This window comes from Desmodus rotundus, chromosome 1 (assembly GCF_022682495.2).
Source record: "Desmodus rotundus isolate HL8 chromosome 1, HLdesRot8A.1, whole genome shotgun sequence".
NCBI lineage: Eukaryota > Metazoa > Chordata > Mammalia > Chiroptera > Phyllostomidae > Desmodus > Desmodus rotundus.
This window is the reverse complement of record NC_071387.1, coordinates 147911329-147928857: the sequence shown is the minus strand read 5'-3', so window position 1 is coordinate 147928857 and position 17529 is coordinate 147911329. Positions and strand designations below refer to the sequence as shown.

The 17529-nt window shown below is 36.9% G+C and overlaps 1 protein-coding gene and 1 non-coding gene across 3 annotated transcripts in view; both read left to right on the top strand.

The window, feature by feature from the left end:
* PGGT1B (protein geranylgeranyltransferase type I subunit beta) overlaps positions 1-17529 on the top strand; it is a 63211-nt gene that overhangs the window by 25819 nt on the left and 19863 nt on the right. For both annotated transcript variants that reach the window (XM_024563265.3, XM_024563264.4), the window contains 3 exons: positions 621-753; positions 7952-7997; positions 17333-17517. In XM_024563265.3, the coding sequence (XP_024419033.2) occupies positions 621-753; positions 7952-7997; positions 17333-17517 (364 nt within the window). The remainder of the gene's footprint in view (positions 1-620; positions 754-7951; positions 7998-17332; positions 17518-17529) is intronic.
* Positions 1241-1347, top strand: LOC112307238 (U6 spliceosomal RNA). Its single transcript, XR_002975031.2, has one exon. It is a non-coding gene; the product is annotated as a U6 spliceosomal RNA (small nuclear RNA).

The window sequence follows — 17529 nt, the reverse complement described above, 5'->3', positions numbered from 1 at the left end:
ATCTCTATTTTCCTGACAGTATTTTTAAAATGCTGCTCTTGATGAGGGGAAAATTAATGTTAAAATATAAGATAAATTGCCATTAATTGGAACTACTATAATACTAAATATTTACCTCAGCAGGCACATGTGAATAATTTCTCCATACTTCAACACAATCTTTGTTTACTGCTACCTTATCTTTGTTTATAAACATAGGAATAGATAAGCGATACAGACTATTACCTCTCTAAAACTAATTAAATAGATGAAAAATTAAAACTATGATCAATTAATTAATGGTTATCTATATATAGTTAGAAGAAATTTCACATAGCAAAACCTGGTGTTAACTGCTACTTTTTTGTGTGGCCATTGTGCTGTAGCTGTTTCTGGCTGAGAACAAAACTTTGAGTGATGGCATCTGGGAGGAGTAACTGGTAGTATGTAGAGCCACCCAGAAATCAGAACTTTGGAGTAATGATTTAGAGATCGTTTTAGATTATTCAAGTTAATAGTTCTTTATTGAATAATGCAAGTAGTTTATGGTTTTTAATCCATATTTAGATTTTTAAATCTGTATTTGTGATAGAATAAAATTGTAATACAGTATTATTAGTAAATCATATTGTTATTTCCAGTTTTTGTGCAGTACCCGAAGGCAGTGAAAATGACATGCGATTCGTATACTGTGCTTCCTGTGTTTGCTATATGCTGAATAACTGGTCTGGCATGGATATGAAAAAAGCCATCAACTATATTAGAAGAAGTATGGTGAGTTATGTTGCTAAATTGATTTTTTTAATGTGATCTGATGGTATCTAAAGAAACACTGTCTTTTTCAGAAGAAGATTTGTCTGCCTTAGAAGCAGAAAAAAATAATAAAATCTTAAAGGCAAATATCGATAGTCTATCCTAGCAGGGACGAGTGGGGAGCCTTGGCCAAGCATAATAGAAAATTATGGCATCCTTGGTGAGATTATTCCTATATTGTGTGTGAGGTGTGAGTTCCTTAAGACATTTTGACTTGCAAGACCCAAGTGTAACAAGGTTGACTGGACTAACAATAGATTTTTTTAATCACTTTTGATTTCTTAGTCATTTGTTTTAATCTAAGGTTTCTTTTAAGGAGAATACCAAAAATGTTATTTTTTCATAGAGTACAATTTAATCTTTTTATTGACAGCTATAAGAAAATCTGAGTCTCAGCTAGAATTATCTTTTGCTCTACTGTTTAGTCTCATATAAAACTGGAAAAATTGTGCTCACTTCAGCAGTACATATACTAAAATTGGAACGATACAGAGAAGATTAGCATGGCCCCTGCACAAGGATGACACGCAAATTCCTGAAGCCTCCCATATTTTAAAAAAAAAACAAAAAAACTGGAGAAATGGAAGTGCTGCTTCCCAGGTTTATTATTTTCCAAATAAGAAATTTTTTACTTTTATAAATTAGAATATTTTAGGCTGTTAATTTAACTTTTTTACTAGTCAGAATTTCAAAATGAAGATGTAAATTCTTAGAGAAGTGAAATTATTTTTAACTGAATATGTGCAGGTGAATCAGAGTTTATAGAAGGTACAAATAGCACAAACTTTTAAAAAGCTTTGGAGGCAGAAAGAACAAACCTTTAAAGGAGTTTTAAAAGGAAAAGAGATTTATGTTATACCCAAGGGTGGGTGATACGAATTTTGGCATGAATACTAAAGAAAGTAATACTATATTATTCTTGGTGCATTGTATTTGGAGGTACAGATGTTGGTCTGTTTATTTACTGGTAATGTTAACTTGGATCACTTGGTTAAGTTGGTGTGTGCCAGATTTTTCTTTGTACAATTAGCATTTTTCCCTTTGTAATTATTCAGCATCTCATGGTGAGATGTTTGGAGACTGTAACTTTCAACTACTAGTTAATACTAACACTAGTATTATGCATTCATGATTTTCCAGCTCTATCATTCCTTCTGTAATAATTGATTGAGATTCTGTTACCAAAAGCTTTTCCTTCGCCCCCATCTGTCTATATTTCACTGTGGACTCTAGATTCTTGTTGTATTCAAGGTTATTATCTGTTACTGTTATGTATTTTACTGCTCACATTGTCCCAGAGTTGGCCAATGAAAAACCTTTCAGCAGGTTCTTTGCCCTTTTGACATACCTGCATCTCATTGCTTGCTGGCACAAAATATTTCCAGGTTCATCTTTTACTTTCCCAGCCTCAGCCCTGGACTCAGTTATTTCTTCAAGGAGCATTAGTTTTTCTTATTGGAGGGTATTGTTTAGAAACGAGGATTTGGGCACTGGATGTGCTCATTGGTATGGGGATATCATTGCTTCTAGCCCCTTCCTCAGCAGGCACAGCTAGAAAATGTATGTATGTATGTATGTATGTATACATGTATACAGATACCCCCTTACAAACATCTATATCTATTTCTATATTAAAAACCAGGAGTCATCCTGACACCTCAGATTTCAATCCAACATCACAAGGTTCATTTTAATCTTGCTTTTTTTCATTTTAACTCCCTTCTCTGACACTGATAAACAGGGCTCCATTATCCAGAATGATTCTTTTTGTTTAAAGCCTGAAGTTATATATTCAAAATATATTTAAGAAATACTTAGCCCCAGTTGGTGTGGCTCAGTTGGTTGGAACACCATCCTATAAACTGAAAGGTTGCAGGTTCGATTCCTGGTCAGGGCACATACCTGGGTTGTGTTCCTGTTGAAGCAACTAATCAGTGTTTCTCTCTCACATCGATGTTTCTCCCTCTCTCTCCATCCTTTCCCCTCTCTCTAAAATCAATAAGCGTGTCCTCAGCTGAGAATTGAAACAAAGGGGGGGGGGAAGCTTAGTTTACCTCTTTTATTTCCCCCCTTTAGCATTCTGTTATTTATTGGAAAAAACAAGTAAGTTCGTTTCTGTTTGGGTTTCTTTTTAGGACATTCCCCCCCCCCCCATTCACACATATACACACATACACTTTGTTGATTTTATATACTTCTGTGAAATATTTAACCTGGTTCTGAAAGTCAGAACTATACAAAAAGGTATATTCAGAGATTGTAACTCTTGGGGGCCTCCTGTGCTTTCAGTATTCCACCCCCATTTTTAACCATGTTATTTACCACCTTATTCCCATTCACTCTGTGGACAACTGTTCTTACTAATTTTTGGTTTGTCTTTCCTGTACTTTTTGATGAGCAGATATGTATATTTTTATTTCTCCCTCAATTTCTTACTAAAAGGTACTGTACCATAAATACTTTTTTGCAATTTGCTTTTTGCACTTAACAATATAGCTTGAAATCATTCCATATCAGGTCATCAAGATTTTCCTCCAGAGTAAATTCCTAGTAGTTGAATTACTTGATCAAAAGACAAATGCATATATAACATTATTAGATGTTGCCCGTTTTCTCTCCAAAAGTATGGACTAATGTATGTTCTCGTGAGTGTAGAACAGTACATATTTCCATATAGCCTCACAGATGAAATGTTTTCTTACTTCGATTTTTACCAATCTGGTGGGTGAATAATGATATCTCAGTGTACTTTTAATTTGCATTTATTTTATTGTGAGTAAGAGTGACCATTTTCTTAACTCCAGGCCTATGTAAAACAAGGCCACAAGCCAGATTTAGCCTGCATTCGTGCTTTGGTTAACCCTTACTTCTAGTCCATTATTTGTCTTTTTACTGTAGGTATTCCAAATTTGTGTGTGTTCTTTCTTTGCTTATCTTTCATATCAACCACATTCTCTTTGACCCTTATTTACTCCTTTATCTCAAGAGAATTTTTATTCTCTTGGCTGTTTTCAGTCTTTCTTTAATGTCTCTTACTGTGTTTTCATTTGAGACTATTATTCTTTAGGCATCTTGTAATTTAGTCTTCATTTCTCAGCTTATTTGGCCTTTTTCTTCCCTTTCTTTCCTGAAATCATTAATTTTCTCATATTTCTTTTTACTGATTCTTTTTTTCTGTTTTTCATTCAGAATTTTCTTTTTGTATTCCCAGTTGCTTGTTTGAGGACATGTAATTGAATTTGGGATGTTGTATGAGTTTTCTTCTGCTTTATCACTGTTTGGGGGAGGTAGAAGCAGATTTTCATATACTAAGATGTTTTCATTTGAATTGCCGAATCTTCAACTTAATTACTTTGCATAGATTTGTCTTTTCTTGTTTACTCATTTAGTATATTGTTTTTCCTTACCAGAATTTTTAGTTTGATTGCCAATTTTTCAATGCAGAGAAACAAAGATTGATTTCTTTCATTTTATATAACCATTTTATTGTTTAAGTATATTTTATTGATTATGCTATTACAGTTGTTCCATTCCTTTTTTTTCCCCTCTGCCCAGTACCCTCATTCCCTCCAGCAATTCCCCATCTACCTTAGTTCATGTCCATGGGTCATACATATAAGTTCTTTGGCTTCTCCATCACTTACACTATTCTTAACTTCCCCCATTCTCCCTACCACCACTACAGTGATAACCCTACAAATGATCTCCATATCTATGATTCTGGTCCTATTCTAGTTGTTTGCTGTTTGTTTTGGTTTCTTTATATTTTAGATTTGTTGTTGATAGTTGTGTTGTCATTTTACTGTTCATTGTTTTGGTCTTCTTTTTCTTAGGTAAGTCCCTTTAAGATTTTATATAATAAGGGCTTGGTGATGATGAACTCCTTTTACTTGACCTTATCTGGGAAGCACTTTATGTGCCCTTCCATTCTAAATGATGGCTTTGCTGGGTAGAGTAATCTTGGATGTAGGTCCTTGCCTCTCATGACTTTGAATACTTCTTTCTAGCCACTACTTTGCCTGCAAAGTTTCTTTTGAGAAATCAACTAACAGTCTTATGGACACTCCTTTGTAGGTAACTCTCTCCTTTCCTCTTGCTACTTTTAAGGTTCTCTTCTTATCTTTAATCTTTGGTAATGTAATTATGATGTGTCTTGATGTGTGCTTCCTTGTGTCCAACTTCTTTGGGACTCTGAGCCTTCTGGACTTCCTGGAAGTCTATTTCCTTTCCAGTAGGGGAAGTTCTCCTTCATTATGTTTTCAAATAAGTTTTCAATTTCTTACTCTTCCTCTTCTTCTGGCACTCCTGTGATTCAGATGTTGGAATGTTTAAAGTTGTCCCAGAGGTTCCTAAGCCTTTCCTCATTTTTTTGAATTCTTGTTCCTTCATTCTGTTCTGGTCAAATGTTTATTTCTTCCTTCTGGTCTAAATCATTGATTTGAGTCCCAGATTCCTTCCCTTCACTATTGGTTCCCTGTACATTTTCCTTTATTTTACTTTGCATAGCCTTCACTTTTTCCTCCATTTTGCAACCATACCTTACCATTTCTGTGAGCATCCTGATTACCAGTGGTTTGAACTCTGCATCTGGTAGGTTGGCTGTCTCTATTTTGCTTAGTTCTTTTTCTTGATTTTTGATCTGTTCTTTCATTTGGGTCGTATTTCTTTGTCTCAGCACACCTGTTACATTGTAAGGGGCACAGCCTTGGGTATTCACCAGGGCGGGGCAACCGACATGATTGCATTATGGTGCTCTCTCTCAGGGAGGGGTCCGAGAGGGAACAGTGTTGGTTTCTGGGTGCTCTCGCCTAGTTTCCAAGAGACTCGCAGTTTCTTCTGCCACCACAACCCCCCATAGGTTTTTACAGCCAGAGGTTCTGACGCTTTATTTTGCTTAGGCTGGAACCGTGGGTTGTGTGGTCTGTTTCAACTTCCCACTTGTTCCTCCCAGTTTATCCACACATGAATCTGGGACTGCCTGGTCCTCCGACTGCCTTGCTGCAGGTCCTCTCTGCCCCTCCTACCAGTCTGCGTGAATTTTTCTTCTTTAACTCCTTGGTTGTTGGGCTTCAGTACAGTTTTATTTTATGGCAGTTCTGGTTGTTTTTTGTTTTTAAATTGGTTGTTTCCTTCTTTTGGTTGTGCGAGGACATGAAGTGTATCTACCTATGCCTCCATCTTGGCTGAAACTCCCAAAGTTTGAGAAACTTCCAAAGTTTGATTTCTTTTATGAATGTTGGGTGTTTTTTGTTTTTTTCTTTTTTAGTGTTGGTGGGGTTGTGAGTTCAATGATATTCTGGTGGAAGAGAGGTTTCCTTGTTTCCCAGGTCTCTGAATTTTGCACTTCTGAGTTTCCCTTTGCACACTGCCACCTTGACTTGCACTCTCTTAACTCCCTCCCCTAAAGTCAGTGCTCAGAAGTCTTCCAGTTCAGGCGGTTCTCTCTTGGCGTGGTAGTGCCAGACCGTAATGATGTTCACGAAGCTGGGATGATACGGAGTGATCTGCATCATCAACTGGAAAAATTAGGGTTGTTCTGTGACCTTGACAACTTTTTCTAAAATACTGAAAACACTTTTAGTGTCATTTATAAATGTATAGAGAATTTCTCAATGGTAAAACCAATATTTATTTAGTGCACTGTAATTTAAAACATTAGCAACATTGAGAAGTAAAGTGTTTTCTTTGTAAAAACATTTATTGAGTAATTTGGACAGTGCTTTGCTTCTTATATGGTTTACAAAGTGGAGTGGAGCAGTCATCTTTTCTGTCTTGGTAAATGATCATGCTACTTTATAAGTTTGTATCAGCTTCCAACATTTTATCTTTTGCGTTTTCATTTTTGTGCTACATCTCTAAGAGTTTCTTTTATGTGAAGATTTTTGCCATTATCACTTTTTAGAATATCTTTATTCTCTTCATCACAACCATTTTCTTCACCCATGTAGATGTTTGGCCTTTACTTAGTTGTTCTGACTGTAGCACTGTCAGCATTCCCAGTGTTTGATTTCAGTTTCACTTCCAGTGGTGTTGCTTTTCTTCTCTTCACTGCACTTTCATCTCTGTAGCCATGGTCAAAACCTCTTTTGGCTGTGCCTTTTTATAAATTGTCATGTAGGTTTATCACTAGGAGAAAGAGACAACACAACCACCCGTTGTCATGTGGGTTTATCACTAGGAGAAAGAGACAACACAACCACCCACTTGCTGTCTCTGCACGAACTGAATAACATGTTTAGTGACAAACTACTAACAGACTTTGAAAAGAGTGATGTGATTGGTCCCTTGTCATCATGCAAATTTATTATTTATGTAGTGATTTATGGACCAAGAAACTAGCAGGAAGTTTGTATTTTATGCACTTGCTCATAGTTAGTGTACTGTGGTTTACTGAAATTTGAGTCATACTGTGTTATTTAAGCCATGGCGCTTTGAATTTGTGCATATGGGAACTGTGCAAAGCAAGGACTGCCTGTATTTCGCACTTAGGGTGAAGTCTGTCTTTCAGGTAGTGAGTTTAGATCAATCTCAGATGTGCCACTGGCTCTCCTCCTCTGTCTTCCTCGTGATTTTTCAGGTTGCCCTTGCTCTCTGCAAACTTGTCAAGAGTGTGAGAGATGGCTTGCTGGGATTTGATGTTTATTTTTCTATAAACAGGTGATTTGGAGCTTGAGCATGTCTTCCAGCTTTGCTAAGGTTTCAATTTTATATAGTTGTATTGTTTGGATTTGTTAGGATGTTGGGGGAAATTAAATTTTAGGCAGTCGTCATTATCCTAAGCTACACAAAAGCCTCAAAATAGATTTGTTTTGTTTTTATAATGTTTTATTAGTATAAAATTCTTATATTTTCCTTAAACACATATATTCTTACAAGTGGGAGAGGAGTAAGAGTTGAGTCTTTTTATCAGGTAGAAATGAATACAAGTAAGGTGTTGTCATTGAACAATCTATTGTCAGAATGTGCCTTATGTCTGCATTTAGTTATTTGGTGTGGTGAATAAGACAAGAGCGGGTACTTAAAAATGCCCATATCTACTACTTTGTGGAAAAAATATAAAGGAGAAATAAAATTAGATCAAGCAACAAAAATTAGTGTAATAACAATTTATTTAAAGTATTATTTCCCTATTAAACCAAACAATGTTTTTCTTTTTCAGTCCTATGACAATGGGTTGGCACAGGGAGCTGGACTTGAATCTCATGGTAAGGCATCTTAAAATAAATAAACATGTAGTTTCTTTAAATAACATCATGGTGTCTTCCACATGGAGGACCTCCGAAGTTTGTCTCAGCCCTTTGTTCAGCCTGACCGTCTTCTTTCCTCCTTCTCTCTTTTGACACTGTTGTGCCAGTTTGAACCTCTTCTGGGTCAGTAATCATTTATAAACTATTCAGACCAGAGTTTTCATACAATATTTTCTAGTAGCCTTCTCAAGTGTTAGCTGCACAATGGTATCTTGGGATGATGTCTTTTTTTTTTTTTTTTTTTTTTTTTTTGAGGTTTTATTTATTTATTTTTAGAGAAGGGGAAGGGAGGGAGAAAGAGAGGGAGAGAAACATCAATGTGTGAGAGAAACTTTGATCAGTTGCCTCTCGCACACACCCCAGCTGGGGACCTGGCCCACAACCCAGGCATGTGCCCTGACCAGGAATCCAACCAGCGACCCCTTGCTTTGTAGGATGACACCCAACCAACTCAGCCACACCAGTCAGGGCCTTGTGGTGATTTCTTAAGATATTGTTAGAAAACAGCCATTTTCCTTCTTTGGCATAATACTGTAAGGCTACATGCAGAATATTAAACATGAATCAGTGAATTTGTGAAGAAATAAAAGTTTTATTTACCTTCCTTAATATAATTATCCTAAATCATAGTTACGAAACATTTTGTTGCATAACGTATGTTCAATATATTGATACAATCTCTCCTTTCCCACTTTTTCCCACTTTTGGCACAACCAGAATAGAAAGATAAGAGTCGCTTACTTTGTCAGCACATCAATAGCCTAACTCTTTCATATTGAATATTTCCACAAAGAAGTAAATAAGCTTTCATGCTCCCTTTTAAGAAAGAAAGAGGCCAAATCAAGCAGGGTCTGGGAGTGAAGTCCTTGTTTCATCTGCATCACAGCAGGTTTTTTGTGCTCCCCTGTTGTGCCCATCCCTCTCCCAGTGAGATACAATGGAAAGACCAGGTCAGAATTCAGGTCTCCTCCCTGACACTAGCTGTGTGATCTCAGCTCCTCACTTAGTTTCTCTAAAGGCTGCCTCATGAACAAGTAGAAAAATTTGTACCTTTTTTTTAAAAGATTTTTGTTAGGATTATAAGAGATATGGGATAAAGTGGATTATAAACTATAAAACATGTATTAAAAGATGTTTTTAATATATATTCCTTGATCTCATATCCATGTACCTCCCTTGGAACCTTGTCCTACTATCAGGTATCTTTTCCATCTCTCACATCTTACTCCCTCTTTCCATGTAGGTATTTGTAGAGTGTGTCACTAAGGGCTGCATAGAAGACTGTCTTGGATTTCTTCTGAGGCCACACTGTAATTAGGACACCGGTAATTCTCGTGTGTGCCCGCGCCTATCTGAGACTAGCAGTGGGGCAAGCTGGGAATAGCAGTATGTCACTGGTCATCACCACTTGGTAAGGAAGGACACACTTGTCATTACACAAAGAGGAAATCTGGCATTTGTAAGAATTTCTGAGAAGATAGGGTCTGCTGCTTACTCTTGTAGAGGATGTTAATGGGCACGGTGGCCAAGAGGAGCTGGTAAGGTTACCAATATAGGAGACATATGGGACAGGCACTGCTGTTCCCAAGCAATTGGGATTGCATTCTTTGGAATGTGAAACAGAGGGAGCTGCTCAAACATGATACTCTCTAAGGGATCCTGTCAGGAAAAACACTTGCTGAGTCACACAAGCAGTGATTTTGAGTCAGTATGACTTGTCTAGGATTATACCCATCAAGATCGTCAGTGATGGACTGTGGTTCGTGCCAAAAAGCTTCCATTCTTGTTTTATCTCTAAATTCAGCTTGGTAGGTTGGAGGCCTAAAGCCCTAGAGGAGGGTTTCCTAATCATGGTGCTCCAGTTTATTGACGTACCACAGATGGGTCCTAGGTGTACCAAGCTATTACTCCCTTAGCTCTTGGGACAGCCAAGCAGGACCTGGGTGTCTGGAGCCCTTGGTAAGGTGGCCTCTGACCAGGAGCAACCACCTCAGGACACTTCAATATGTCCTACAAATATCAGATATTCTTGTTCTTTGTGTGTTCTGAGGGTTAGATAAAGTCCTTCCGGTTGGTCACCCTGTGAAGTCATTGTATGCTCCCTTTTTTTCTTTCTATTGTTAATCTCTTTAGAATAGTGGTCCAAATATACTGTTTGCCCTTCTACAAAAATGGCTTGTTTTTTTTAATTTTTTGTATGAACCGTCAGCAACTTGAGGTTCTTCTTTTAAAGTAATGAATAATCTTTATTTCAAATCCAGTGTCTCTTTCTCATTCCTTCTCTTTATTGAAGCATTTGAAGCTGTTAACCTCTCCCCCTTTATTCTTAGAATATCACATTCCTCTTTTCCTGCTTCCTGACAAGTTGTTTGTGGTTCCTTCACCATTTTTGTTTCTTGTTCTGATCTTTTTACCTCAGTCCAACTTTCTTCTTTTTTTTTTATTGTATTTTCCAGTACCATTTAATGCCCTTATTCCCCCTCTCCCCCTCTGCCAACTTTCTCCTTTTCTTTGGAGAAAGGGTAGTTCTGTCTTTGTGAATCTCAGGGCTCTTGTACTTGCTCTTCTTTGTAGAGAATCCTGCATCCACAGCCCTGGCATACTTCTGGCTTTATTTCACATTCCTTTAGATCTGGGTTTGTATGATATTTTTGGATAAGTCCCCTATTAAAATTGCAAACCACCCACATACACGCCCCCTATTTAGAATCACAAACAAACCACATATACACACCCTGTCCCGTATCCCCCTTTCTGTCTTTATTTTTCTCAGTGCCACTTATATTTTAGCTATTTGTTCACTGCCTCCTCACATGACGTAAGCCTCATAAGAACAGAGATTCGGGCCTGTTCTATTCACTGCTGTGTCCCCCACACCGATAACATGTGTGGCACACAGCTGAATGAACCAGCAAATGGTTCTCTATCGATTATCCCTGCGTTGATGTCACTCAAACTATGTTTCCAAACATGTGATACTGCTTCTGAGCTGCCCAGCTCCCTTTCTGTCTGCCTGCGTAGGCATATCTACTTTGCTATAACTTTGGCATCCCAGGTTGCACGTGTTTAAACCATTATTCTCCTCTTCTCTTCCTCCTAAGCCTGTTCTTGTTATTCAGGAAGGTGGAACTACTACTACTAGATCTACTGATTTTTCAGAGAAGCCAGAAGTCCAGAATTTTGGATGTTTTACTTCCTGTTCTGTTACTTTGTGTGTGTGCATAATTTTCCAGTCATACCATTCGTCCCCCGTAAGTTACCAGTTTATAATGTTTGGTCCACAGACTGAAAGGAAAAGAATTTTTCTTATTTAGCTGCTGCTCTGCCAACTACCAGTTAGTCTCATTTAATCCTCATCCCAGCCCTCTGAAGGTAGTCATCTTTGTAGTAGATTCAATCAGAGAAGCAAAATCACTATGAATATTAAAAAATAAGGAATTATTACAGGAATAAGATTTTACACAGTTGCAGATGAAGATGGAGGAGGAGTAAGGGCCTGAAATGAGTAATTGGTGGATTGGGGACAAGTCACTGACAAGCCCTTCTGAAGCACTGAAAGGTGGGCAGTGAGGGAATCTGGAAAGCCAGGTCCATCAGCTGCCAGAATGGTGGAGTCTGTGGAGGGCTGTTGCTCCTGCATCCGTTTATGAACCTGGTGTCACGGGGGCAAGAAGTAAGAACAATTTGTATTCCAAGAATATGGGAGCATCAGGTCAAGCAAGACTCTACTAGCACCTCTGCCTTTGTGTCTTACCGCCCCTAGAAACAACCAGGGCAGTGGCTGCTGCTTCACTTCCACCTTACAAATCGTATACAGATTTCTAACTTCAGGCCGTACAGGAAGTTCTAGCTTAGACAAGGTATACAGTATAAAACCTCTGCAATAATTGTTGTCATTTACTTAGAGACCTTAAATTATTATAGACTGAAGAGAATGTGTAATGTGTTCTCCAAATGTCCCTACATGCTTCTTCACCTCTGGACTTTGCTAATACTCTTTTTCTTTTTTTGGTCTGAAATACTTCCCCTCCACCTGCTTTTCCTTGTTTCCCTTTTCTTAATCTTCACAGTTTTACCTCTCTTTCTATACCTGGTTCCAGTGTCACTTTCTCTGAAAACTTTTTATCATCTATTGTCATTGCCCTGCCCCAGCCCTGAGCAATTTCTCCCTTTTCTACATTTCTGTAATCCTTAGTTCATACCATTTTCATGACACTTACCTCAGTTTACGTGATTTTCTCTGCTAAAGCTGAGTGTCTTGTTCATGTCTTACTCCATATGCCCTTGTATGTTGTAATGTTCAGTAAGTATTAAATGAATTGGTTGTCCTATGTTCTACTCCGTATCTCGAAGCTGAGAAGGCTGAATTTGTGATATGTACTTCTGCTACAGTTCAGTAATAATCAAGTTTCTTCATGTGCTTTTCTTCCTAATTCTGCAGTCTAAATGTTAACACACTTTGTTGTTTGTTTTTTTGTTTTTAATTCATGTGTTCTCCAACTACTGCCTAACCTGGAGTCTATTTGTCATGAAAACTACACAGGCATGTTATACCCTTCTACACACCCTGGTCATGTGATGATTGTTTATCCTAGTGATTCTCTGATGATGATACAATCTATGTGTTTTGTAAGAATTGGATTTCCCTGCTTTTCTAGGATTAAAACTATTTGTTCTCTCAGAATGCATAATAAAACAGTAAAAGTTCAGATAAATTAATCTGATTCCATTATTCTTTTAAAATATCTCTACTCTTTAATCCAGAAGAGAAATACTAGTAAACTGTCTTTGGCCTAATTTCACCGAAGCACTCAACTTCGTTGAATTTACCTCACTTGACCCTTGTCATGTGATGTTCAAGTATAAAACAGTGTACTTATTTATGTACCTAATTACTTATCTTTCTACTTTAGCTATGTGTTCATTGACTGACCATTTTAAATTGTATGTTTCAGAGCACATGGATTCATTCAGATAATTTGGTATATACAAATAATGCTAAGAGTATGCTTAAAATTGAGCTGTACAACCTAATGGAAGCAATCAGTTAACTTTTAACTGTGTTACACTTTAAAAATATAAGTAAATCAGCACAAAGAAGCAGAGTCAGGAGAACCTCTATTGTCCCTTCCTGTGATGTTTTCTGACTGAGATATTGTACATACATTAGTTATTCATATAACTGAAGCATATCGCTTTAGGTGGCAAACTTTTAGTAATTTCAGAAGGAAATCTTTCTCTTATTTGTATGTGCCCTAATATTTTTACTTTTAATGACTCTGAGAAGGAAGGCTTTTTTTTTCCATTTTCTCTCTTTTTGTTATTGTTTATGCTATTACAGTTGTCCCACTTTGTACCCCATTTCTCCTCTCCACCCAGCCCACCCCCCTTTCCATAATCATTCCCCTCACTGTTGTCCTGTCCATGGGTCCTTCATGTATGTTCTTTAACTAATCCCTTCACCTTTTTTCAATCAGGCCCCACCTTCCCCCTCCCAACTTACAGCTGTCAGTTTGTTTCATGTTTCTATGCCCCTGGTTCTACTTTGCTTATTAGTTTATTTTGTTCATTAGATTCCTCTTATCAATGAGATCATGTGGTATTTGTCTTTCACCAACTGGCTTTTTTCACTTAGCATAATAGTCTCCAGTTCCATCCATGCTGTTGCAAATGCAGAAATCCCTTCTTTCTTTCTGCCGTGTATAAAAGTACTACAGTTTTTTTTATCCACTCATCTACTGATGGGCACTTAGGCTGTTTCCTAATTTTGGCTCTTGTAAATAGCACTGCTGTGAACATAGGAGTGCATAAATTATTTTGAATTAGTGTTTCAGGATTCTTTGAGTGTATTCCCAGTAGTGGAATCACTGGGTCTAAAGGCAGTTATATTTTTAGTTTTTTGAGGAACTTCCATACTGTTTTCCATGGTGGCTACACCAGTCTGCATTCCCACCAAGAGTGCACTAGGGTTCCCTTTTCTCCACATTCTCACCAGCACTTGTTGTTTGTTGATTTATTAATGATAGCCATTTTGGCAGGTGTGAGGTGATACCTCATTGTGGTTTTTGCATCTCTGTGATAGTTAATGATGTTGAGCATTTTTTCATGTCTGTGGGCCATGTGAATGTCCTCCTTGGAGAAATGTCTATTCAAGTCCTTTGCCCATTTTTTAAGTGGATTATTTGTCTTCCTGGTGTTGAGTTGTGTAAATTCTTTATACATATATTTTGGAGATTAAACCCTTGTCCGATGTATCACTGGCAAATGCGTTCTCCCATATAGTCAGTTCCCTTTTCATTTTGATGATGTTTTCTTTAGCTGTGCCGAAGCTTTTCAATTTGATCTAGTCCCATTTGCTTATTTTTTCCTTTATTTCCCTTGCCCTGGGAGATATATCAGCAAAAATATTGCTATGTGAGATATCTGAAATTTTACTGCCTATGTTTTCCTCTAGGATTTTTATGGTATCACCACTTATATTTAAATTTCTTATCCATTTTTAGTTTATTCTGATGTATGGTGGAAGTCGGTGGTATAGTTCCATTTTTTTTTGCATGTACAGCCCAGTTCTCCCAGCACCATTTATTGAAGAGATACTCTTTACTCCATTGTATGCTCTTGCCTCCTTTGTCAAATGTTATTTGACCATAAAGACAGGTTTATTTCTGGGCTCTTCTGTTCCATTGATCTATGTGTCTGTTCTTATGCCAGTACCATACTGTTTTGATTACAGAGCTTTATAGTATAATTTTATAGCAGTATTGTGATCCCTCCAACTTGGTTCTTCTTTCTCATGATTGCCAAGGCTATTTGGGGTCTCTTTTGGTTTTGTATACATTTTTGGAATATTTGTTCTGGATCTGTGACGTATGACATTAGTATCTTAATAGGAATTGCATTGAGTCTATAGATTGCTGTGGGTAGTATGAACATTTTAATGATGTTAATTCTTCCAATCCATGAACATGGTATGTGCTTCCACTTATTTGTATCTTCCTCAATTTCTTTCTTCAGTGTCCTCTGGTTTTCTGAGTACAGTTATTTTAGTGTGGCTCAGTTGATTGGGTATGTCCCACGAATGTAGAATAGAAGAAGGCTACTTCCCTACCTTCTTCATCCAAGGCATACTGAACACAATTTAACCTTTTCTTGATGAACTCATATCATTACTGTGAGGAGCAATTCTTGTACTTTAATACAATGATGTACTATTCTTGAAATTTTTGAAAACTTATAGGAATTGTTGATTTAATCCATTTTACCTCCCAAGAAGATAATCTGTTTGAGTTCTTGTGCCTGCTGTTGTATCATATTCCTTAATTTACTTATTGTTGAGATGTTACTGTGTTTTCTTGGTGTTTTTATACCTAACATTCTGCTTTTAATCCAGGTTTTTGGAACTAGATTTTAGAATTTTGTGTGAAACAAGAACCTCTTAGTGATAAGTTTTGGTAAATGTATTTTAGCTTAAGTATAGACTTTGTAATTACTTTTTTTGACTACTCAGAGCCCAAACTTCAGAAGTTAATATTTTCAAAATCTGCTGATTTGGTCAAAGTAAAAAGTACTTTTACTTTGAATTGTACGAGTTTGCTTTAAAGAATCCTAACTAGTAATTTGGATAGTAACAATTAAATGTTTCATTTTACTTTTTGGTAGTTAGTTTTAAAGACGACATACTATGAGAGGCTTTATATTTAATGATCATATAATACCTGCAGTCATGTCTAAGTTTTCATGAAAGAAAAGTTGAAACTAGTAGGTTATCAAAGAGGAGATAAGATGTGGTTGCTTAATAGAAGTTATTCTAAAAGGTTATGATAATTTTTTAAATTTTCTGTTTTAATTCACTCGTGACTAGCACAGATCTCCCAACTAATTGGGCACAATTCTAAAGATTAAATAGTTCTTACTGACAGTAATCCATTTGATTTGATAGCTGCCTTAAGTTCTCTACAGTGAATGCTCACTTTTTCTTTTCCAGAGAACACATCCAAGATTTGTAACAGCAGAAGGAGAGTTAACAGGATGAGGAATATTAGGAACTATCATCTATTTAAATAGCTGAAATAAATAAAAATTACTAAGTGAAATTGTTGTAAATTGAAATATAAGTATTTTGAAATTATTTGGAGTTGACAATAGTGCCAATGGAAAGTGTTGTTTCCTTTCTTTATGGAAAAATACTGACTTTTCATTTCCTTGGAAAATAATTAGGTTTGTGAGCATTTTGGTCTTCTATTGCTACTGTAACATTTTACTGCAAACTTCGGGGTATAAAACAGCATGAATTTATTCTCTTATAGTTCTGGAGGCCAGGAGTCTGAACCACATCTTATAGAGCTAAACTCAAGATGTCAACAGGGCTGGCTACTTCTGGACACTGCAGGGGAGAATCTGTTCCTTTGTCTTACCCAGCTTCTGGTGGCTGCCAGCATTCCTGGACTAGTTGCTGCATCACTCCAGTGCCTACTTCCATGTTGCTGCTTCTTTATGCAGTTCAATCTCCCTCTGCCCTCCTTTTATAAGGACCCTTGTGGTTATATTTAGGGCCCACCCAGGTGATCCAGGATTACCTCCCCATCTCAGAGCCTAAACTTAATCACATTTGCGAAGTTCTTTTTGTCATCTATGGTACCATGCACATATTCCAGGGATGAGGACTGGATATCATTGGGGGGGCCTTATTCATTCTACAGTAGTGAGTATGGATACTCACTTTCCATTTACTTTAAGCTATAGTTTTCTTCTCCCCTGCCCACACATGCTCTCTCCCTCCCCCCTCACTCAAACTTTTTTCCCTTAAATTTCTTAAACTGACTAGACATCACATCTGTATACCAGCTTCTAGCTTGTGTATGTTATATGTGAAAATTAGCCTGTAGCTTCAGACAGAAAGAAGCTCAATTCATAATATACTATCTGTAAGGGGATTAAAATCAGACTCAGGTGGTAGAGTCCTGCACAAGGAATAGTAATTCATCCTACATTTTAGTTTCTACTCTGCCATTAACCATTTAATTTTGAACAAGTTTCTTAGTCTCCCCAAGCCTTACTTCTTTTCATAAGTAAAATGTTTCTTATAGCTTTCAATTATTTTAAATTCTTTTCTGTTTCATCAAGTTAATATTAAAAACTTCAGTGCTAGTGACTATTTAAAATTGCCTTATAAATTTAAATTACTTTTATCTCACAATTTTCTAGAATTATTTAACCACTTTTTTTCTCCAACCATTTTATATCATTTTGCTAGGTGTCTGTTTTGAAGTATAATGTGTGGTTTTGATTAACAGGAGGATCCACTTTTTGTGGCATTGCATCACTGTGTCTCATGGGTAAACTCGAAGAAGTTTTTTCAGAAAAAGAATTGAACAGGATAAAGAGATGGTGTATAATGAGGCAACAAAATGGTTATCATGGAAGACCAAATAAACCTGTAGACACCTGTTATTCTTTTTGGGTGGGAGCAACTCTCAAGGTAAGAGAAATA